At 42.9% G+C, this 23,008-nt stretch overlaps 2 protein-coding genes across 5 annotated transcripts in view; one reads left to right on the top strand and one right to left on the bottom strand.

Annotated features, from left to right (window-relative positions):
- The window catches only part of ITGB5 (integrin subunit beta 5), a 77,576-nt gene extending 66,805 nt beyond the window's left edge, over window positions 1-10,771 (top strand). The window contains exons 11-15 of the mRNA XM_083489318.1: window positions 1,110-1,332; window positions 2,845-2,948; window positions 7,288-7,404; window positions 9,141-9,307; window positions 10,187-10,771. Of these exons, the coding sequence (XP_083345444.1) occupies window positions 1,110-1,332; window positions 2,845-2,948; window positions 7,288-7,404; window positions 9,141-9,307; window positions 10,187-10,282 (707 nt within the window). The 3' untranslated portion in view covers window positions 10,283-10,771. The remainder of the gene's footprint in view (window positions 1-1,109; window positions 1,333-2,844; window positions 2,949-7,287; window positions 7,405-9,140; window positions 9,308-10,186) is intronic.
- Window positions 1-21,507, bottom strand: part of UMPS (uridine monophosphate synthetase) — a 53,238-nt gene extending 31,731 nt beyond the window's left edge. Inside the window, exons 1-7 of one of the 4 annotated variants that reach the window (XR_014522737.1) lie at window positions 21,229-21,415; window positions 20,017-20,170; window positions 18,776-19,444; window positions 18,146-18,321; window positions 17,442-17,556; window positions 15,795-16,034; window positions 10,091-11,595 (exon numbers count right to left, since the gene is read on the bottom strand). Coding sequence is in view for 2 of the 4 variants with exons in the window: in XM_083490632.1 (XP_083346758.1) it covers window positions 15,853-16,034; window positions 17,442-17,556; window positions 18,146-18,321; window positions 18,776-19,444; window positions 20,017-20,170; window positions 21,229-21,363 (1,431 nt within the window). In the remaining 2 variants the exon portion in view is untranslated. Of the gene's footprint in view, window positions 1-10,090; window positions 11,596-15,199; window positions 16,035-17,441; window positions 17,557-18,145; window positions 18,322-18,775; window positions 19,445-20,016; window positions 20,171-21,070; window positions 21,158-21,228 lie in introns of those variants that run through there. The other 3 variants (XR_014522736.1, XM_083490632.1, XM_083490633.1) reach the window with 3 other exon arrangements.
- Between the last annotated feature and the right edge of the window lie 1,501 nt (window positions 21,508-23,008).

Raw genomic sequence — 23,008 nt, 5'->3', positions numbered from 1 at the left:
TTGCCAGGTGGGATATACAAATGAGATGCCACCCATTTTAAAAGTGTCCTTTATTCCGGAACATATCAAATGTACAGCCTTGTTACTTTTTACATTTGAGTCTAGCGGTCCTTGTGTAGCTATTCTCATGCCAATTAATTTTAGCCTTTGTTGAGTGTATTGGAGTTGAGCCTGAGAGTGGAATTCCATGTAGTGCTAAGTGGGGTATGAGGTTCATCTCCACAATGGAACTTTCTCTCCCCCCCAACTCCCTGTGTAACCCCTAAACTTGCTCTGTCCCCCCCCCAGCAGATTTAGAGGCCAAGGGGTGGGCTAGTCCTGTTGCACGAGTGGACCACATTCTGCACATGCAACCATTAGCCCAGAGAGACTTTGATAGACCTTGCGGGAACTTGTCATCTCCAGAGCAGTGGTTGAGGGTAAAATGGACCATCTTTGGATACCCTTGAAAGGAGGAGGGAAGAGATACATGTGTTATAAATAAGATGTCTGGCCAGCTTGATGATTTGGGGCTTTGCTACATTCCTATGTAGAGGATGGCAAGGCTTGTTTTGTCAGCATCAGAAGTATGTTACATGTACTTTGTTTATCCTTGTTGGTTGGTTGGCTGGTTTGGGTTGTTGTGGAGAGGATTCAGTAAAGTGAGTCCCCACCTGCAGTTTGATGGGGTACAGCTGACAGCAGATGGGATTACCATCTCATGTGCAGCCTGTGAGAACACCACCATAGTTTGTAGGTGACACTTTCTGCTGAATGTGATGTCTCCCTCCACAGTCAGTTTTTAATTACTCATTCCTGCTATTGCCCTTTTTACTACTACATAACACTTTTAATTTAGACAGTATTGCAATCTTTAATGTGTTTGCTTTCAACCCAATCCTGTGAGGTAGCTCATTTGATACCCCATTTTCAGACCAGCAGTGAGGAACAGTGATGTGCCCAAAGTCTCACAGTGAGTCTATGGCTGAGCTAAGACTTGTTATTATTGAACATATTGGCTCTTGGGTAGCATTACTGCCTCTTAACTGGATTTTCAGCTGTCTTCTGGAATTGTGTCCCCATTTTGTTGGCAGCATAAGTGACGCCTGCTCTGTTTAATTTGCCTCTAGGTCATGGGGAATGCCACTGTGGGGAGTGCAAATGCCACCGTGGTTACATTGGGGACAACTGCAACTGCTCGACAGAGACGGGCCAGTGCCTTTCCAACGATGGCCAGATGTGCAGCGGCCGAGGCAACTGCATTTGTGGGAAATGCCAGTGCACAGAACCAGGTGCCTTTGGAGAAACGTGTGAAAAATGCCCTACCTGCCCAGGCGTCTGCAGCACAAAAAGGTATTGTGTGAGCTAGTTAGAGTGAAAACCCTTCAAATAACAACTTGATGAGAGTGCCTCATTATGTCGCTTTCCAGCTTCATTGGTGTCCATCCCACCTGCCGATATACCTACAAAAATTCAGGAAGCAATGATGCATCACAGCTTGAACTTTACTTATCACTAGAATCCAGTGAGGTAGCTCATCAGTATTCCCATTTTTCAGCTGGGGAATCTGCAGCGGAGACATGTGACATGTCTAAGACTACATCCATGAGTCCATTGTGCTTATTGCGGCTTATTGTAGATGAGACCGTAGCTTTGAAGTACTTTCCACACCTGAGGTCTTTGGCTCAGTTTTTGGCCTCAGCAGTTAAAAAGGTAGAACTGGGGGAAATCCATTTGAGCTAGAGGGTAGGAGACTCAACAGTCCCAGGATCATGCATCCACCGTCTGACTTCATGCAAGGCAGCAAAGGATGTAGTTCTGTGGGAGAGCAGCTGCTTTGGAAGTAGAAAGTCCCAGGTTCAATCCCTGACATCTCCAAGCAGGACTGGGAATGTGTCCTGGCCGAGAGCCTGGAGAACCACTCCCAGTCTGCGTAGACAAGGACCAATGATCTGACTTGATATGTTGCTGTGTTCTATAGTTCTAACATCCATTTAGCTTGCATTGATGGATGTTTGTTTTGCTTAATGGCACTTGTTCAGGCTTGCACAGCTGGTGACACCCTGCCACCCCCAAGCTGAATGCAACTTCTTGCTCTTGTACTGGAACCTGTCAGGTATCTGACAACCTCCATTTCCCCCCAGTTCCAAATCATATAGCAAAAACAGGTTTATGAAGCTGTAATATGTGCCTGGTATGCTGTGTTTTCAGCTTGACAGTTCATATGTTGTGCAGGCATGCATTAATAGTATTGTGTATAATGAAATGCATGAAAGAATGCAAAATGATCTGAAGCAATATGCATTTTATTTTTCATTTCAATTTTACACAGCCTTAACTGGCTAATTCTCTGTATTAGCTGCCAAAGGTTGGATACCTTCTCTACAAAACAGGACTGTCCTAAATATGATTTCCCAGTGCAAATCCTTTTTGGGGTTCTTCTTATCACTTCCCCTTTCTTCCTTTTTAAAAAGTATTCATAGAGAGTGACTATTTCTTCTTGAATGGGAACCGTTTCTCCTTACATACAAGAAACAAATGTGTAGCCATGACCCCTGTACCAATAAAATCAGCAGCAGCCTTTATATGTGGTTGCCACAGAGGGGGAAAGGTTTTATTTTGAGAAAACGTCTCTGACCATGTTTTCCCCCAGGCAAATAGTGGTTGCTACAGTGCACAGAGACTTGTGGGGCAGAAGACAGGGAGGCCAACAGTAGGTGAAGCCAGAGAGGATAGACAAAACCAGTGACAGATAGAACCCAGGTTGGTGGGGCAGTGCCCCATTCCCTATGGGGGCAGACTCCACTGCACACGGATGTGATTTGAAGGGAAGTCTATCAATCTCCTCTCATTCCTCTTTCTAAGGGACTGCATTGAGTGTATGCTGTTTAACTCAGGAAGACTGGCTGACAACCAGACCTGCCAAAAACACTGCCGGGACGAGATCATTACTCGAGTGGATGTTCTCAGTAAGTACAGGCAAGATAAACTAGGCAGAATCCTGGCAGAAGTCGATGCTGCTTATCAAAGTCTCACCACTTTAGGGGAAAGGGAATTTGGAATGTATTTCGTTAAAATGTAGAAAAATGGTTGGATGTATTAAGAGTTGTAAGGGTAAGGAACATTAAAGAACAACTGTGTGCGTAACGTAGGGAAAGCAGTAGCTGAGAGGATGCATCTATACAATATATCTATTGTATCGATATACTGGCTAGTGATACAGGAGACAATTTTTCAGTTAAATAGGAGTGGTCCTTCTGTTGCCCTCCACTTCTTGCTGGACTACAATTCCCAACATCCCTTACCATTGGCCATGCAGACTGGGGCTGATGGGAGTTGCAGTCCACCTCTGAGTTAAAAGAAAATTGTTGCTGCATGATCTAATGGCAACAGATATAGCCAGCCGCTCTCTGTCTGGAGTACATTGTCATGTGGACTGAGTAGTTTGGTATCTCTGGACTTCAAGCTCTGTTGTGTTAAACCTTTTGTCACATTCCATTTCGTGTGTGTGTGTGTGTGTGTGTCATTGGTGGGGGGGACGGACCATCACAGCTGTAGCTGCTCAGTTGTACTTGTGGGCTCAACCCCACTCCCACCAGTTCACAGACAATGACTATTTGCCAATGCAAATGTTGCAACATACTTTTTTTCTTCCTCTTTGTCTGTGGTGATTTTGTTTGCTATTTAAATGTGACTCCATTATCTACCCACTTTCCTAGGGAGAAAAGTCCAGATTCTTTCATTAATGGTATCCAAAACTGACATAGGTGTGGGGTGTGTGTGTGTTCTTAAAAATGCCCCCTAAAGCCCTACTGGCTACTTGTGTAAATACAGATGCCTACCAATCGCAAAAAGCTAACTTCAGATAACAACATGCATACAGATAACGCTGAAATGCAGGCTTTTCATTTGAAGCTGCTTTACGAAATCATATGCTTAAGCTCTGCAGAGATAACGTAGCCAATATTGTGCTGAATTGCATGCAAAGCTCTTCCTGTGCAAACAGAAAAATTCTGGAGATCCACTTTTGGGAAGTGATTTGCACCAGCTTTACAAGTCTAGGGTAGAATTGAACTGAAACATTTGCGTTCCTTACTTGCTCCTTTATGGGGTCCCAACAGAGGCATGGGCTCTGGCTTCTGTAGCCACCACAATTTGGACAGAGCATAACTATGGTGGCATAGTGATCATATTGGTCTCCTTCAAACATACTTCCTCACCTCTGCCCCAGAGTGTCCTATTGGGATCCAGCCTCTGGTTCAACACTTTCACAGCCTCTCCCGATTCAGACGGAATGGGGAGAAATATGTGTGCCATCCATGCTCCAAATCCCTGGATGACAGCTCCCACTGGCTTCATATAGAAGTTGAATAATATAGGAGAATGGACCCTTCTGCTTCACCTTCACATGCAGTGGCCAAACCTGCTATAGATGGGTTTTTCCTGCAAACCCATCTGACGGGCCTTTTCATTTCATATAACAGCCTGTCCTTATATGATCCACTGGGGGCCGGGGGAGAAACTGCTTGAAACAGCCGTGTCTGCCCCCCCCCTTCCTCCCACGACTTTCCCCTTTCTCTCAAAAATGACCCTTCAAGCAATTTCTGGCGATAAAAACCATTCAGCACATTTTTGAAATGCAAACACAGTGGATTGATTGCAGTTTTGATAACATCTCCACTTTGTCAGCATTTTGCGCCTCAAAATGAGACTGTTGTCTGTGGAGTATTCAAAAACGAAGGCAAGAGGAAAGCAAAAGGAATCCACAGGACAGAGTGCAATCCCTTGGCACTGAAGCCGGCATCATTTAGGAGCCTCGTTTTCTCAATCTCCCTTTTGTTATTAGGGCTTTAGTTATTAGCCTAAACCAGATAGGCCTTTCGTGTGCATTCTTCTGAAAATCTGTAGCTGGGTTCAAAAATGATGAGATGGAATGTCTGATCAGACTCTAGGAGCCTTTACAAATTGTTGGTTTATTGCTCAAAAAGTGAACTTGATACTTGGTTTTAGCAGTGTTCCAAACAACTAGCATGAGAAACAGTGGGATACACTGCTTTCCCTCAAATACCACTTAAGTTGTTTGTTTTAATTAGTTTTTGTTAACAGATGTACCTTAACCATTCATTTTGTAACAAAAAAATCTTTGTCTCCACTTTCAATTCAGTCTTTTTCACAGTTCCTTTACATTTAGTGAGAGACACTTTTGTCATCGACATACTGCATTTGGGGGGAAAGAGAGAGTGGAGATTCTGTTCTTTTGTTCTATTGCCTATTATTACTGTTGGGGTTTGTGTCAGCATCACATGGGTAGGTCCTTTGTTTATGTATTTATTTTTATTGATAATGCGAGAGGTTAGGGGTCCAGTCCCAAGCTTGGTTGGCTGCATTCAGTTGATTGCGGTGTGGCTTGTTTTGGGGGTAGGTTGTTGGGTCAGGTTAGCCAAATTGATTCGTATGCTGTTTGTGGGGATAGATCATGGTCCTGTTGTGCTGTGTATGTAAAGGAGAACCATACCGTGGTGAAGGTGTCCTTCTTTGATTGTCCCCATGCTAGTTTGTGTTTGTTGGTTAACGTTTACTAGTTTAACTTCTAGAGCAGATAGGGAACCCGTGGTCCTCCAGAGGCTGTTGGGGCTTCAGCTGCCATCAGCTCCAGCCAGCATGGCTGATGGTTAGGGATGATGGGAGATGCAATTCAGCAACAATATAAGAGCCTGCTGGATTAGACCAATGGCCCATCTAGTCCAGCATCCTGTTTTCACAGTGGCCAACCAGATAGATGCCTGTGGGAAACCTGCAAGTAGGATCTGAGCATCCTCCTGCAATTTCCAACAATTCAGAATTATTCTGCCTCTGACCATGGGGGCACAGAACTGCCTCCATAGTTCATGGAGACAATACATAGCCTCCATTATGGTTAGGTGTCTCATCCTCCATGAACTTCCCCATCCGTTTTAGAAGGTCCATCAGAACTTCTCCAGTGATGCACTAGTGAATCTATTTTAAAGAATCTATTTTAAAGAATTAGTTTGAAGAGCATTCATTTATTAAATGTGACTAATTCAAGATGTTTAGCAGGGTTATATTTGATTCCTCTCCTGACTGAATGTCTGTATGTCTGTATACCAGTTGCTCTTAGTTTGGTCTGAAGTTGTACATGTACAGGTAGGGATTTGTGGGCCATCTGCTATCAGGAGTAATGAAGGTTCAGGCATCTTTGAGACAGAAGCTACTGCAAAGGTCTGTGCTTCTGACATGGTCTACAAGCCATCTGCCAGGCAGCCAAATGCTCACACAGTAAGAGAGATGAAAAGGGAAGACATCAGATTCTTAACATGGGAGCAGGAGCACAGGCAGATGGAAAGTAACCTGCTCATGGATACTTGAAGAGCCAATCCTCCCATACAATCCTGCCTCACCTATAAACATGCAGTTGCTGGGTAAATGGGATTTCCTTGTTTTCACACCCAGGCTTTGACACTCGTAAGTCTGAGGGGCCTTGGTGTTTTGCTGTGTGGTGGAAACAAAACTTTATTGTCAGGCTTTTGGCCTAGGCTACTGAATATTATTTTTTACTTTCTGCTATTTCCACATAACTATTCAGTTTAATGCCTTCACTTGACCCTATTCAGCGTATCTATCACAGCATGTTTTTCTGTAATGCACAACATTGACCTTATCAGTGTTGAATATTTTAATCTCCATCTCCCCGCTACTCCCTGTGCCCCAACTGGATTGCAAAATTAAGCTTATTTCCAGACAATTACTTCCTCCATGGAGATTGGCATAAGGAAATGAAACTTCCTCTTCCAAAAAAGGCCTTCCAAGTTTCAGTTTTGTTTGGCCTTCTTTCAGAGAGACATAGAAATTCCTCTTTAAGGAGGGTAGGGCCATACCAACATCTCCTTTGCAATCTTGGAGTTGTGTTTATCCATAGCTTTCAAAATGTTTAGGCATGCAGCCGAGTCAATCTTTCACCTACTCACTATGTTAATGGTTTCAACAATTTTAGACATTTGAATGGTTTCCTAATTTGCTCCATATGTACCAACAGGAAGGCCGTCATATTGAAAGGAATCCAGAGACCCAAGAGACTTAGAATCTCAACATATTCTTCCATTTCTGGGGTCAAAATAATGGTAATTCAAACATGTGTTTTGATGCGCTGAACAAATGCCCAGCAAAACAAAGGGAGCATCTAATGCTGGGGATATGTTATAGGTTAAAATGCTTTTCAACATATGCCGCAATATGCTAGGGTTTTAAATCTTTGTGTTATAAATAGGATTGTCTTACTTTTTATTCCAGAAACTGATGACCCTCATTCAGTCTTGTGTGCTTATCCAGTGAAGGACTGTGTGATGAAGTTCACCTACACGGAACTCACCAGTGGAAAGACAAACATTACTGTTCTCAAGGAACCAGGTTTGTTATATCGTACATGCTTTGTGCTGTTTGTCCATACCACCAAGGCAAAAGTTTGGTTGTGAACTTGACTGGAGAATCCCTTAGAATATTTTGCTTCTTTTAACACCACTAAGGGTACAAGAGCTTGGATGTTGTCCCTAAATACTCTTTCCCTTTTCAGATGTGCAGAAAACACACGAGCAGTTTGAGGTATTTAAGGCGAACCAAGCCTTTCCCCTTTGGGGGCTTTAGTGTGGTGGGGCCACTTCCACAGCCCTGCCATGCACAACAGCCAGGGCTGAAAGTGAGGCTTTAAATTGCTGCACCAGCCTGGAGATGGTGCAGTGATTGAGCCTGATGCTGATGGATCCTAGGCTAGCTCAGTCTCCCTGCCCCCCCATATACCGTGCTTTGAGACCTTTCACTGGCCGCCCATAGAACTCCCTTGTGTCTGTATATTTCAAAGGGGCAGTTCTGCATTGCTCTGTTGAAGGCAGCCTGCAAGAGGCCAGCTTAGCTGGGAGGAGACAGCTGAGCACAAGAGGGGTTTGGATTGCTCTGCCCACTAATTAATTTTCACTATGGGGGAAAAAACTGCTTGTAGGTTAAGCCAGAAGAACAGATTCACACAGGGAGTGGTCCACAGAATACTAGTGAGAGGGGATGAAGGTTGATGGTCAGTAATCAGTGCCAGGCACATCTGGAGCACATCAGAAGGACCTTGTGTGATGGGATGATGAAGTCAACTTACCTCAGTGTTGCAAGCATTCTTGCCAGAAGAAACATCCGAGCCAATTGGAGCCTATTGGCTAGACCCAAATCCCCACCCTTATTTTTAAGTCTAACTATGACCAAAGTAAAAAAGAATCTAGATAAGCAATGGTATAGCATGATAATCTAAAGCTCCTGATCTAAACAGCTCCAGACTTTGGGGAAAGAGTCCAATATTGGATTTAAAATTTAAAAAAATTAATACTTTTTGTAGTCAAAAAGTTAGGCAATATTGTGCCCTACCTTAGCTTTAGGGAATTGAATGCAGTTGTGCCCCCCCGGCCTTGGTCTCCTGTCAAATTAGCTGAGCTGTGAGCTTGAAGTGGGTGGGGCATCATTTTCAGATGGCATTCCTTTCTAGGCAACTTTGGGGCTGCATGCCAGTGGTGGACGGGGCAGAGCAACGGATGTAAATTTTATCTATGTAAAGTAGGCCAGTTTGTATACGCACTCACATTCCCCTCTCTAGCTTCCACCTAGACAAATGAGGCATTATCAGAGTTCAAGGACACATTCTGAGCCAGGCAAACATGCTCAAGGAGCGTGTGAAAGAGAATGTGGCCTGGGAAGAGTGTGGCTGAGGAAAGGGTGAAACTTGGGAAGAGCCCAGGCTGAGGTTCCCCACCCGTTCTTAAAAATGCTATATATGGAGCTGCCCCATGCAGCAAGCAAAAAATACATGTGAAATTACCCATACAGTGACCTTATATGTGCACAGAAGTAGCCACTTGCTGGATTTGGGATATATAAAAACTCTGCTGCTGCAACAATATATATGCTGCAAATGAATTAGCAGAGCTGATCATATGTTACTAGTTAACTGTTGTCTCTGAAATACTGCATCATAATTCTGCTGTTGGTTCTGAACCTTTCAGGCTTGATAAATACCTGTATTTGAAAAGGCAAGTTCTTATGTTTACACTGGATTTAGATAGTGTCCTTATCAATGATAATCAACGGGGTCCCTTTCTTTTCCTTGCCAGAGTGTAGCACTGCCCCTGATGCCATGATGATCTTACTGGCTGTGGTAGGCAGCATTGTGCTCCTGGGGATTGTCCTCTTGGCAATTTGGAAGCTGCTGGTCACTATTCATGACAGGCGAGAATTTGCCAGATTCCAAAGTGAGCGTTCCCGGGCAAGATATGAAATGGTAAGCATTCACTTCATGGGGGGAAACCAGGAAAGAGCTGGAAAAGGGCTCAGTGCATAGGGGTGGGAAGAAATGTGCGCTGAAGACTAGAGAGCAGGAAGGGAAAGTCTTGCTTTGAAGGATTCATGGGGGCTGCTTGAGACCAGAATGGTGTGCAGGGAGGCAGAGGTGGCTTGGGTGGAGGGACGCAAACATGTGCAGCGGCTGTGTTGGCGGCAGCTGAAGAGCCACAATGTACTGGCAGCTCAAATTTCCTTTGCCCAGGAGGGCAGGCTGCGGCTTTGCTCTTGGGGCGGTTGGTCACCCCATGAAGAAGACACGAGGCAGACAGATGCAGGGAGCTTGAGAATGTGCTTCTCAGGCTCCATGTGCTTGGCTGCTCCCTGCCTGCTTGGAGAGACAGCGCGGCTTCCTTGCGCTGGTCAGGTGGGGAGAGGCAACCCCCCCCCAAAGCAAGCGAGGCATCAGGGCTCACTCAGTTGGGGGGGGCCTGTCTCCACCTTCACACTGGAGGGCTCTTCTAGTCAGTCACTCCTGAAGCGACAAACTAGCTGGCCTCTGCCAGCCCCCCCCCCATGGCAGAGGGACTTAGGAGTGACAGTGGTTTTACCAGCGATATAGTGCTAGGTGATGCCTCTATCACAGTCTGGCTGTCATACTGGTCCTGGGTGATGCACTGATACATCACCTAGGCCCACACAACACTATTACAGACTTTAGGAGTGCATGGGGAAAGAGTAGCAAAATAACATTAAGGGGAGGAGAAAACAAATGAGATTCCACTGATTTTAACGGAACTTGCATTTGGTTTGCATGTCCAGAGTTTAATCTCCCTGTAAATACACGGTTTATATCACTTCCTTTTTTTCTTTTTTGTAGGCTTCAAACCCTCTTTACCGAAAACCTATTTCCACCCATAGCTTAGATTTCACATTCAACAAGCTTAACAGGACCTATAATGGTACAGTTGATTGACACTATGCTTGAAGGTGGAAGAGAAAGTGGAATGCTTGACAACTGCTTGGCTTCCTCACCGCTTCCCAAAAAGGAAGACTGAATCCTCTACAGTGGGACAGTATTCTAAACTTTGACTTGAATGTCAGGAGATGGCTTCTATTGCACATTGAGGACAAATGGGTAGCAGCCCATGTGCTCTGCAGATCTCTAACCCAAGCCCCGCTGATGTGCTCAGAATGTGTTGTCACTGACCTGGAGCTCTTGATGCCTCGGAAGCGCCAACCTATTGAACAATGTGCCATATAGCAGCTTCAGCCATATCTTGGTAGGAAAAAAACATGCAGGTCCATTTCATAGGGGTATTGTGTCACTGCTGGTTTTTAGGGGAGAAAAACTAGCATTGGAGAAGGTGGTGGAAGCATTGTTTTTTTGAAAAAAAATACCCAGGTGTTAAACAGTTTTTAGAATAAATTTTTATATTAAAAAAATAAAAGCAATTGCATATAAGTGCTATGAGTATACTTATTCCTTCGCTTCCATGATCAAGTGTTTTTTTAATGAAAGATGTGTTGCACTGTATTTAAGGACTTTTAATCAGAATGTAAATTAATATAAACAAGGAAGACTGCTTGTTCAGCCCATCAGTTTTAGGTTAACCTGTACACTTACAAACTGCTCAGTTATCTGAAATTCCACATTACAGCAGTCACAGTAGCTTTTAAGTAGCTGGAAATGTTTTGACTCCAAGCATGCTTATTTAGAATTAATTCCCACAGAACTTAACTTCCAAGTACACATGCTTAGCATCTGGTTGTTAATCTTTTTAACCTGAATTTATCAGCCCCTATTTGCTCACTACGTGACCCATGGTGAAAATAAAATAAAACCAAGTGTGGACACTAATATTTTCATAATTCAACTAACCACAAAACTTAAGATACGTAATCTCTGTTTTTGTTCAATGTCACCAGTTTTGCATGCTGGCAAAGGAGACAACTAGAAGTCCTCTAAAGGCTGCTCAGTAGTTCTCATTATATGACACATTAGGTTTAACCTAATCTACTTTAACACTGAACAATAAAGATCTTTAAAGAAGCACAGTGTTAAATGTATTAAGATCAGGTTTCTAAATGCCTAGTTACAGAGAGGCAGTGTATAAAGTACTTTTGTTTTATAAAGCTTACTGTTTGTTGGCGGTGACATTGCATTTCCTCTTCGCGAAAAAATCAGCCTTAATGCTGTGTCACCTTGTCCAAGGGGCAAAGTTGCTAGGTTCACTGTTCAATGATCTGTAATGAAGAGGTGTGGCAGCAGGCAAACAATTGGATGGGCTGAAAAGCAAAATCAAGTGAGTGGTGGGACTACTGCAGCCCAGGAAGGGAGAAATTTTATATTATTCCATGCAGTCGACATGTAGCAAAATGACAACTGCAAAGCACATGGGGTAGCCACTTGCACCTACTCCACCAAGTAATGACAATAGCATCACAGCAGCAGCTCAGGTTTAATATGACACGTATGAAGGTCTTAAGCACACAAAGACCATTATCACAAATCCAAATATGAGTTTAATGAAGTGCTGCTTCAAGTTCTTGCAATGACTGGGGAAAGAACAGTGCTCAAAACATTTCGTGACTCTGCAATTATAAAAATAAGGGTCTATACACTTCCCTTGTACATACAATATTACTGCAAACATTGTCCAGTTTCAATATAGCAGGCAGCTGCAAATTGAATTTTGTTGGGACTTTAATGACAGTTTCTTAAACGTCCCAGTTAAACTATCACTCCCAACACTTACATGTGCAGTGTAGATACATCAAGTATGAATTTAAGGCTACAACCGATAGGCTAATTGTGTAGCCTAATGCCTGGAAGCATTTCTTGCTCCATTAGTTGAGCCTGCAAAACAAACCTCCAATTTTAAAAAAGAAAGAAACTGATATTCTTGAGGATTAGAGTATATCTGTTTCTTATGGTAATTTAAGAGACTTGTATCACAGCCTCAGTGCAGAAGGCAACATAAAATAAATAAAAGGCTAGCCAAGCTACCACTGATTCTCTCATTCTGACCCTTACAGGTCACAAAATGCATTTGCCAGGAGAAAACCAAGTTATTTTCATTTCCTGCCGGAGCAGTAGGTGCAGACATAGACCAATAGGCTGTTTATGTTTGCTACAATGAACACAATTACTATCTGCTACCCAGCATCAAACTGTGTTTATTTAACATTTTTATACGCCACCTTTCCCTCAAGGCCTCCAAAGGCTTTATAATGGCAACATAACCAATAAGAAGAGAACAGCCCACGGCATGTAAAAATAGAACACTCATCAATCAAAGCCAGGATTGATGGAGGAATGAGAAGAGTTGTACAATTACCTGACATACTAGAACTTATGAACTTTCCATCTTAACCACATTAATTAATTCACTCACACAAATAAAGTTGTCTCTTACATGTCATAGTGGCTGGAGATACAGTGGTACCTCGGGTTAAGTACTTAATTCGTTCTGGAGGTCCATTCTTAACCTGAAACTGTTCTTAACCTGAAGCACCACTTTAGCTAATGGGGCCTCCTGCTGCCACTGCGCCACTGGAGCAGGATTTCTGTTCTCATCCTGAAGCAAAGTTCTTAACCTGAAGCACTATTTCTGGGTTAGTGGAGTCTGTAACCTGAAGCGTATGTAACCTGAAGCGTATGTAACCCGAGGTACCACTGTAGTGGAAAAGCACTGTTTGGCTAATAGCAAAGAAAGGTTGCATATAACAGATTACAGTGATAAAGGGCCACGTTACAAAAGGCTGAAATTGTCCTTCACTGTTAAAATAAACTGGGTCCAGCTTCATCTCAAAATGAAAGTGTAAAGCAGCCAAATTAAAGGTGGGGTGGAAACTTGAAAACAACAACAATTAGGTACTGCAAAGCACCTCATGCCACTTACATCTTCTGAATGAAATGGCCATTGAACACTTCAACAGAGAATGGAACAGAACTACAGAATTTAAATGGCTATCAAGTGTTTGTGTCATTCCTGTAATAATCTGTAATGAGCATTTCAATAACAGCCAGTTATGGAGAATCACTATATTGGAGTAGTTGGCTCAGTGCCTAGTATTGAATGAAGTAACAATCTCTGATGGATTTGGTTCTTCAACAAGTACTGCAAGCCAGTAAATAACTGCAGAATGAATATTTTTGCCTTCATTAAGCTACTGCATTTCCTTGGCACAGAAGTTTGCCAAGCAACCAGTCTAACAAGAAATATCACCTGATGACCACAACGCCAAAGACTGCATCAGCTTAAATGTATAAAAGTCAAATCTAGCCACATAAAAAACCACCCTTATTTTACAAAAAGGATACAATTAAGAAATTCAAGTTGCTTTATAAACTAGCAGAGGTTAGCACATCCAGCGCCCGTCTCCAATGTAATTCATTCACTGCCTCAGCTAGGAATGCCTATGGTATATTATGCAAATGAGTTTTTTTAAAAAAAAACACAAACAAATTGTGACCTAGTTCTCATGTTGCTAACATATGGAAGGAAGCCAGGGAATGTAAAATTAGAGATTATAGGGCACATTAACCCTGGACACAGATTTCTTTACAGAGATGTGCCTGAATGAAAAGCATTGTTCCCTTGGCCGCTTCCAAAACCATGCCAATTAAGGCCAAGCACATACAAATAGTAATGTATGCTAACAATAAGTCCGATCTAAATGAAGGAGGTATGTGCAACAAAACAAAGGAGATCCAACTATCATTTTGTCAAAACAAAACTCCCCTTATTTGTTTTCTGAAGTGAAAACTCAGTTCTTTTCTGTTAAATATCTACTACTTCAATTAAACAGTAATTTATACTTGGGACAGCCTGGGACACTTCCCTCTCAATCATCTCCAACTATTGCTTTTCAGGAGTATCTATTTTCTCTTCTCTATTTTCTCACACCAACCCATATGAGTGATGCAGGCACATTTAAAAATGCTCTCTGCCTACCATTGCTCTAGGGAAATGTTAAAAGTATGGCTAGACCCATCAACTGTCTTATATCAACACAGATATTACACTGAATACACAGACAATGACAGAAAGGGGGTGCAACTCAAATAGATGGTAAGAGTAGTGCTGAGCCTACATGAACCTAAAGATGGTTAGGAGAACAGTACATCTGCATTTGTCTATTTTGCTCCAAAGCAGCACAAATGACAAATATTTCGTACAGCAGACAACTGATTTCACATTTATATTCCAGCAAAAATGGTTGCCAAGTCCTAAACAATAGGTAAGTTTAGTTTTTTAGTTCTCGGCAGTTATTGTGGAAGACCAAACAGTAATAAACAAGTCTATGTAAAGTAAGGTTGCCATATTTCAAACATTGAAAATCCAGACAGAAAAGTTGTGCTTTTTCTGGCAAGATTGCAAAAAATTGACATTTTGCAGTTATTTTAAGGAAAAATTGGCCAAATTGGCATTGTCGACATGGGCTGCCATATGTCCAGATTTTCCCAGTTGGGCGATTTCTGCCCAGACACTGCTGATGAATGCGGTATTCCAAATATGTCTGGGAAATTCCGGGTGCATGGCAACCCTAAGTAAAGACACTTTTGAAAAACACAAAGGGTTATAGCACCCTCTGGTGGCTTAAATTTTATACAATGATACACATTTCTTTCTAAGCCAAGACAAATAGGATGCAAATGTTCTAGAAGAGCTTGACATTTACAAAAGCGTATGTTGACACACAACTCTGTCTTGTCTGCAAGTGGAACATACTTCTGCTCACAGTGAACTTGCCCTTCCTCTACTCCAGAGGGTTGGGGACATTTCATGGAAGATTTGGGGGGGGGGCTCAGGGGGAAAAGGATATCCATGCCACTGGGTATCATCCAGAGTATTTAATGTACAAAAAGACCTTCCCATTCGCATACCATTTAAACATAGTCTTTTTGAAGTTTACTTTATTGTTGTGACAACCACTGCATTTTACCAGTGAGGCAATTATTAGAGAAGCAAGGATCCCGAATGTGGTTTGAGGTAGCAGATCATTAATGGAATGCATCATCTCCACGTAGTACACAAGTATATGAATACCTAAGGCACACAATTCCTGCACCTGAGCAAGATTTTGAAATGTATTTCACATCATGATCTAAAGCACCAAATGCTGGATGGAGAAACTGCTCCGTGGAAGAGGGCCTAGCGCCCTATCACACTCAGTCCTTACATTTTAACACAACTGAGAACAGCAACTAAGTACTTTAAACAACTGCAAAAGCAACGTGATCAGGATTTGCTCAGCTTTTTCTTTTCTCACAATCTTTATGGCTCTGTGGTTCGCAAAACCACTGGAGTTTTTTTTAAAAAGCCCATTAAAGTGTTTTTAAAAATGGGATAGAGGACGACACGCAGCTGTCTGAATTCAGAGTCAAAATTTACAATTTCTGTACTGATTCTCAAATAACTTTATAGCAAAATTTGAACATACAACAACATTCATTAGGCAAAATAACAACAAAGAATTACCTTCTCAATCCTTCCTGCTTCTAGAATTTGGCTTGCTTAACAAAACACAGCAGTTGTGCTATTTTTGTGCACTGACACCAATTCTCTGCAAGTAGCTTTCCCATGCTACTTTCCTGTAACTCTCTGCTTCATCTGGGCGACTGGGCGCAGATAAGATACCACGGCCGACAATGATGATATCCGAACCTCTTTTACCAATCACTTCCTGAGGACTGAGGTACTTCTGCCCAAGCTTATCACCTGCAATGGATCACAATCACAAATATGCCATGTTATGCTTGCTCTCCAGTAGTTTGCTTCATAAAAGAGTTTCAAGAATGCTGGCGAACTCCAAAAAGTGTTCCCCACGCTAACACTGGGTACAGATTTATCCTTATACACTGATACCTCGGTTTAAGAACAGTCCAGTTTAAGAACAATTTGGTTTACAAACTGCAAAAATGGAAACATTGTCTTGGTTTGAGAACTTTACCTCTGTCTTACAATGGAATCTGAACGGTGGAAGGGCACCAGCGGCGGGAGGCCTCATTGGGGAATGCGTGTCTCGGTTTAAGAATGGTTTTGGTTTAAGAACAGACTTCCGGAACAAATTAAGTTCGTAAACTGAGGTACCACTGTATTATTAAGATGCTATTAAGTGTGCACAGGAAAAAAGCATGCTCTAAAAGGATTTAACCAAGATGAGATAATCAACAATATGAGGTACTGCACATCAGAGCAAATAATAATAACCAAATAGCACAAAATAACAGCTTTCTTAAAGGGTTATTAACACTGATTAAATATGAAACATAAAGCCTCACTGGCATATCCATGGCAAATATGCCTTGATATTTGTATATAATTTAAAGCATGGCAAGGTTGCAATACAAACCAGCAGGGACTGGTTTGCAGCCAAGGCTATGTGTGCACAGATCCACTCATACAGCAGGACTTCCCATTTCTCTCCCAACAGACCCTTAAGATCTGCTCTGGAGGGACCTCCAGCACCCTACAGTGTAGCTCAGGGGGCTACAGGGGAGAGTTCCACTGTGCAAGGGGAAACCTGCTATACTATTATCAGAACCAAGTGACTGACACATGGAAACAAATGTGAGAGATGTGATTTGTCTGCTGTTACAAATTCTGAACTTGCATACAAGCACAGATAAGTAGGAAATTATTTCCAGTAACCTTAATATCCAGTTACAGTTTTCAGTGAATGAAATAAGAAAATACTGGACAGAGCATTATTAACATTTAGGGAGCTTGTATATTGTATTTTATGATACTGCACTTATTTGGCTGCTTCTAGTGTGGAACAGTTAGTATGTTTTACTCCTACATTACAACTCTGTAGATCTGTTCATCATCTTCCCCACTCTCCTCACTGTAGTACATGAATTGGGCAATTCTGAGACTATTTGGATGTGATCTCTCACCCAAGGCTAGGGAATGCAGAACCAGACATACAAATCTAAAGGCAATCTCAATGTTAGGACAGGGAGGGGTATACTCTGAACCGGAACTACTGGGGACTTTGACTGCATTCTCACCCTCACCAGCATACAAACCAGAAATATTTGCAAGCATACCTCTGAATTATCTCAGTTATTCTGGTATTTTCATAAATATTTTGTACCATCAAAGTGCCACAGAATTTCTTACCTCCAGCCAGCATCTGAACACCAGGAGTCAGATGAAGAAATTCAGGTTTGTCAATAATTCTGGAGCCAGAAATAAATCCCAGAATAAAATCGGAGTGTTCCTCAGCCATTTTAACCTAAAGGAAAACAAATAAACAAGAGCAGTTAGAAAATGCTTTACATTCTTGCTCTAGAATGGAGGAACAAATACTAAACAAGGTGCTATTATGCAAGCACAAAGACTTGCAGCCTTAACAAAATCAAGACAACACAATAAAGAATCAAGAGACTGTACTGATCAGAACATCATACAATCCACTTACCTCCGTCCACAATGGATACCATTATCTCAATAGCAAATGAGCATGCCAATCACAAATACAACCTCCTTGCTTCCTTTGCCTCACCCCATTTCCCTCAATTCCTACCCACACCCCCCAAGAACTTTGTTTTTCATTTTTCAGAAGTGTAAACTCCCACTACTTTTCCTCAGACATTAATTTCACTGCAGTATTATGCTGCTACACTTCCATTCTGATCTATTCCAGAAAAAGCACCAGCAAATATTATCTTTGCTGGCTATGTCCAATTGGAGAAACTTAAAGTAGCACATTAAAATCCAAGAAATGCTGCTTTTCAAAAGAGCTTCCCCCCTCCTCCCAGATGGTGGTGGTGGGAGATCTAGACCATTCAAGGCATTTTGTTGAGATGAACGCTCCAACTTACCACAGCTTTTGTATAGTCACCAGTGGCCAGCGACCCTTCTGAGCTCATCTCACCGATCAAGAGACACCCTCTCTGTAAAGGATGCCCTATTTCTTTCAATCCCTTAACAACTCCAGGTCCAGGAACAGCATGAGCATTAACTATATCTGACCAGGATGCTATTTTGAAAATACCACCTGAAACAGAAAATAGACAATGTATCAGTTAAGCATCTTTTTGGCAATCAGATAACTACTTAAGAGATTAACCAGGGATACCCTTTTCAAAACTTTTATTACCACTGTAGAAATATTGTCCAGAGTCATATTTTCCACACCTATCAAGGTCATAACTACACAGTACTATCACGATATGGAATATCAATATTCTATATTTTTAGCACCCTGTAGGCTAGCCTCAGGCTTGGTTTCCTCAGTATTATTTTTCTCAATATAGCATACAATCTGAAAAAAGTCAGCTCAAAAGCAAGGCCCTTGAAGGCTTGAAAATAAAGAGCTAGTTTCAAGTCAGCGAAGGCCACATCAACATTTCAAATTAAGAGTATTAGGAACATATGCAGCCCTATAGAGATATGCAACATGTTATAGGTTGAAAAGAAGAGCGAGGGGTTGGTAGTTATGCCAAATTCACCTTCATATTGATGCTTCACAGTATTTCCAATGTCTGCAAACTTGCGATCTTCAAATATCAAGAATTCATGCTTATCTGCAAGTGCTCTCAACTCCTTGGCTATTTCTTGGCTGAAATCATCCAGAATATCAATGTGAGTCTTCAAGATACAGATGGAAGGGCCCAAAGTCGCAGCAAGCTGGAGCAATTCTTTGGAGTTAGTCACATCAGCAGAAAGACACAAATTAGACTGCTTTTTCTCCATCAGCCTGAGAAGTTGTGCAGCGAGGGGATGAGTGTCTGGCAGTTCAGCCCGTGCAGCAAAGCTCATTTCTTTGCACATTCTTTTCATGGGAGGATTACCATTTTGCTCAGGTGGTTTAATAATATTCTCCTGGATGAATTTTTCTACTCTTGCCACCATCTCAGGAGAAACTTTTTCCTGCTGTTCAAGGATCTTGAGAATTTTAGATAAGGTGCATACTGAGTGTAGGCGTATGCCATGCTTCTCCAACAGGGCTCCCCCTCCTTGCTCTCTGTCCAAAAGCACTATAGCATCTGTAACCTTCAACCCCTCTTTCCGAAGGGTCTCTGCTGTCTCCAGAACACTTGAACCAGTGGTAACTACATCTTCAATGATCAGACAAGTTTCTCCTGAGTTTATAGTCCCCTCCACAAGACGTTTGGTACCTTTTGAAGCAAAAAAGGGCATTTTTCATTAACCTACCGATACAAAAAAACCAACCTTGCCAGCTCAACTGAAAATATTATTGCTACTACCATGGTACCTCGAGTTACAAGCATCTCAGGTTACAAACTCCGCTAACCTGGAAGAGTTACCTCGAGTTGAGAACTTCACCCCAGGATGAGAATGGAAATCGTGTGCTGGCGGCGCAGCGGCAGCAAGAGGCCCCATTAGCGAAAGCACGCCTCTAGTTAAGAACAGTTTCAGGTTAAGAACAGACCACCGGAAAGAATTAAGTTCGTAACTAGAGGTACCACTGTACTATTAAAAATAGCACGTGCACTACACCAGTTAATAAAAACTTGTGGTTTAAACTTCTGCACTAAGGCTCCTAAATCACAGGCGTGTTATGTACATCAAACTATTACCTTTCTAGATATGCTAAAACAACAAACTGTATATACACTACCGAGGAAGTTGGAAACTTTGTTTATTTATTATAAATATTTTTGCTGTCTTGAATATTCATTGCTTATAATGCCAATATTATGATCTAGGTAAATTTGATTCTTTTTACCATAATCTTTAGCTTCTTTTCGCCGTATAAGCATTGGGATCTGGTTGGTTGAGCAGATGATTGTAGCCAGGGGCAAAGCCGTGTATGGGACCCCACACACAGTGTCATACTTGATTGCAGCATCCTTTGCTGTTTGAAAAAGGAAACCTGCTACCTGAAAGAAATTGTTTTAAATATAAAATAGGTTCTACCATTATAACCAAACATTAATACATTGTCAATAAAATAAGGAGAGTCCACAAAGAATCACCAGAAAGTGAAGCCATAAGCACCAAAGATCATATGGATTTTATTTCTTCACATGGTGCTTACTTCATCACCTAATTATGCTTGTGTTCTTTGCATATAGGTTGAAGAGCAACAAGCAGTGATGGCTTATTTATTTCCTTGGAAGAATCATGTAGTTGTGTGATCTCTGTTGCATTAGTGGGAATCCTTGTGTTGGGTTCCACTAGCACAACTATTTGGTTGAATATGGCACAAATGATCAGCTATGCTATCAAGTTCTGAGAAGGGTATCATTTGCAACAATGCTGACAAGACAAATCAATGTTCTTATCTCTTTGTGCCCTTCTTCCATCCATATCCCTCTACCTCACCTTCCACTACAGACAATTATGAATGAGGGAAAAACCCACCCCAACATGGTTCCAGGAGTACTACTAGCTGGCAGGATTGTATCATCTTTGACAGCCGCCCTCTTCCCCAGCAACTAGATGACCCTCGTGGTCCCTTTCTGACTCTTCTAACACTCTTGCCATGTTTGTTTGCTTGTTTAAAACAGGCTTTCCAAATCTCCAGGCATGGCTGACCTCCAACTCCCCTCAGTCCCAGTCAACATGGTTAGGGCCGGAGGTGATGACAGCTGTTGTCCATTAGTATCGAGGGCACTAAATTAGAAGAGGCATTAAAGCGTTTTTGTCCTGCTGAAAAGGCTCACAGAGAAGCTGACATAAATTCGATAGCAGCAAGCTGCCGCCCCCCCCCCCGCTTGCACCCTTGTAAACCCTTTTCCCCCAAGAGGAGGGGGGAAACAAGGAGAGGAGAGACAAACCGGCAAACCCCAGTCAGGACCAGCGGTGCTTATAATGACCCCCAGCTGCAATAGAAACATGAGGCGCTGGTCTCTCGGCCTCCCTCCTCCAACTGCCTCGGCCCCGCCTCCCTTCCTCACGCGCGCCCCGTTCCCGCCCGCCCGCCCGTGGGGCTCACCTTGTTGAGCAGGGCCGGGTGCGACACGATGACGCGCAGGTCGACATAGGCCGGGGAGACGAGGCCGCTCTTGAGCACGAACTCGCCGAAGCGCACCGCCTGCACGCCGTACAGCTCCGAGGCTAACGCTTCCATCCTTCGAGGCTCTCGCGCGCACGTACGGAGAACAGCGCGCGCTGGGTCAGTCGCCGAGTAATGACGCAAGGGAAGGCGGGGCGGGGCAACCCTCCTCCGTCGCTAGGAAACGAGACGATTCCTTACGGGGCGCCACGTGCACATGCGCGCTAGGGGTGACTACTCTCGTTACCCAACCAGACCTACTACTGCATTAGTGGCACCCGGGTTTCTCTTGCATCCTGGCCGGCGCTATTTGCTTGGAAAGAAGAGGCTGCAATTGGTACTGGAGGAGGAGTGAAGGTTGTATATGCTCCGCTCCTAGGAGCGGAGAAGGCAGGGAGGCTTGTTTTGCAGTTGCTTGTGCTACTACTACACGCATATTCTGGTGCACGTGTGTACGGGTGAACGCGTGTGGACATCATCTAGCAGACACTGGTGTGGAGGCACAAAGCGGCGACCCCACCCCCACCCCGGTCTCCAGAATAGAGCTACCCAGGAGATGATGGGCGTAGACAGGATTAATGTTGGGGGGGGTAGGACCGACGTGATTGGTCAGTTTGTTATTTCTATTGTTTTACTTGATCTAGGGAGGCAGCTGCCCCCCTTAGCTACGCCCATGCCTTGGAACGTTTGAGGGGGAAAGCGGTGAGTACATTTAATTTATGGGAGTACGAGAAGAGGGCCATGCGCTCGCAGTGGGGGCGCCGCCTGTGCGCCCAAAAGCCGAATAAAAACTCCATCGCCAAAGGAAAAATCCCTCGGAGTGCAGCACTAGGATGGATGGAGGGACGACAATGGCACTGGAAGCAACATCTGCGTCGGAAGAATACTGAATAGGGTCCATTTTGAAAGAGAAGCTTTGGGCTTCTCAGGGATGGAGAACTTTTTTTTTAAAGAAAGGACTACAGGTTTTCCCGATTGAGATGTGTTTCGAACATTTGTGCAAATAAGGACCTGGGAGCATGGCCGTAGCCAGGAATTATTGGGGAAGGGGGCAGAACCGAGTTATCTGTGACGCAATTGGTTAGTTCAGTTCAGTTATTTTTATTTATTTATTTATTTTCAGCCGCACCCCCCTGGGAGCCAATAACTGCCTTCAGGGTCGTATAGCACGTTCGGGTTTACTCGCTTCGTAAGAACTCGGGCATTGCTCACATTAAGGACGTCCTCTGTTGTGGACGTTTAATCATTAGGCTTTGCTAAAAGTTCGGGGTCACACACTACCACCTTTAGCAGTGAGTAACCTGATCAACATAGACCAGTGGAAATTAACCGTTTTTGGTGTGCGTCATGCAGCAAATTTTATATTTTTTTAAAAGGTAGTGTTAGCAATGTCAAAATCGAATTTGCCCGAGCACAGTAGAGCTAATCAATTCTCATTATTTCAAGGTTCATATTACAGTCTTAAAGCACATATGTCAGAAATCATAAATCCTATTTTTAAGGGAAGAAAAGTAGTATAGATAACAGATTTTCATTAAGCACCCCCCCCCTTTTCAGTTGCACTCTAATGCCTTTACATGGCAGGCAGCTCTCACAATTTCTTCTGTGTTCTCTCCCCATATAAGTCAAAATAAAAGCTTGTCTTTATAAAATCCGTCTTAATTGATTTTATCAGCAGAATTGCTTTTATATTAAAAAATAAAAATCCCATACTTGAATC

Source organism: Podarcis liolepis, assembly GCF_965112155.1.
Source record: "Podarcis liolepis genome assembly, chromosome: 1".
Classification (NCBI taxonomy): Eukaryota; Metazoa; Chordata; class Lepidosauria; order Squamata; family Lacertidae; genus Podarcis; species Podarcis liolepis.
Note: the sequence above shows the minus strand (reverse complement) of the source record. Positions and strands in the feature narration are given on the sequence as shown.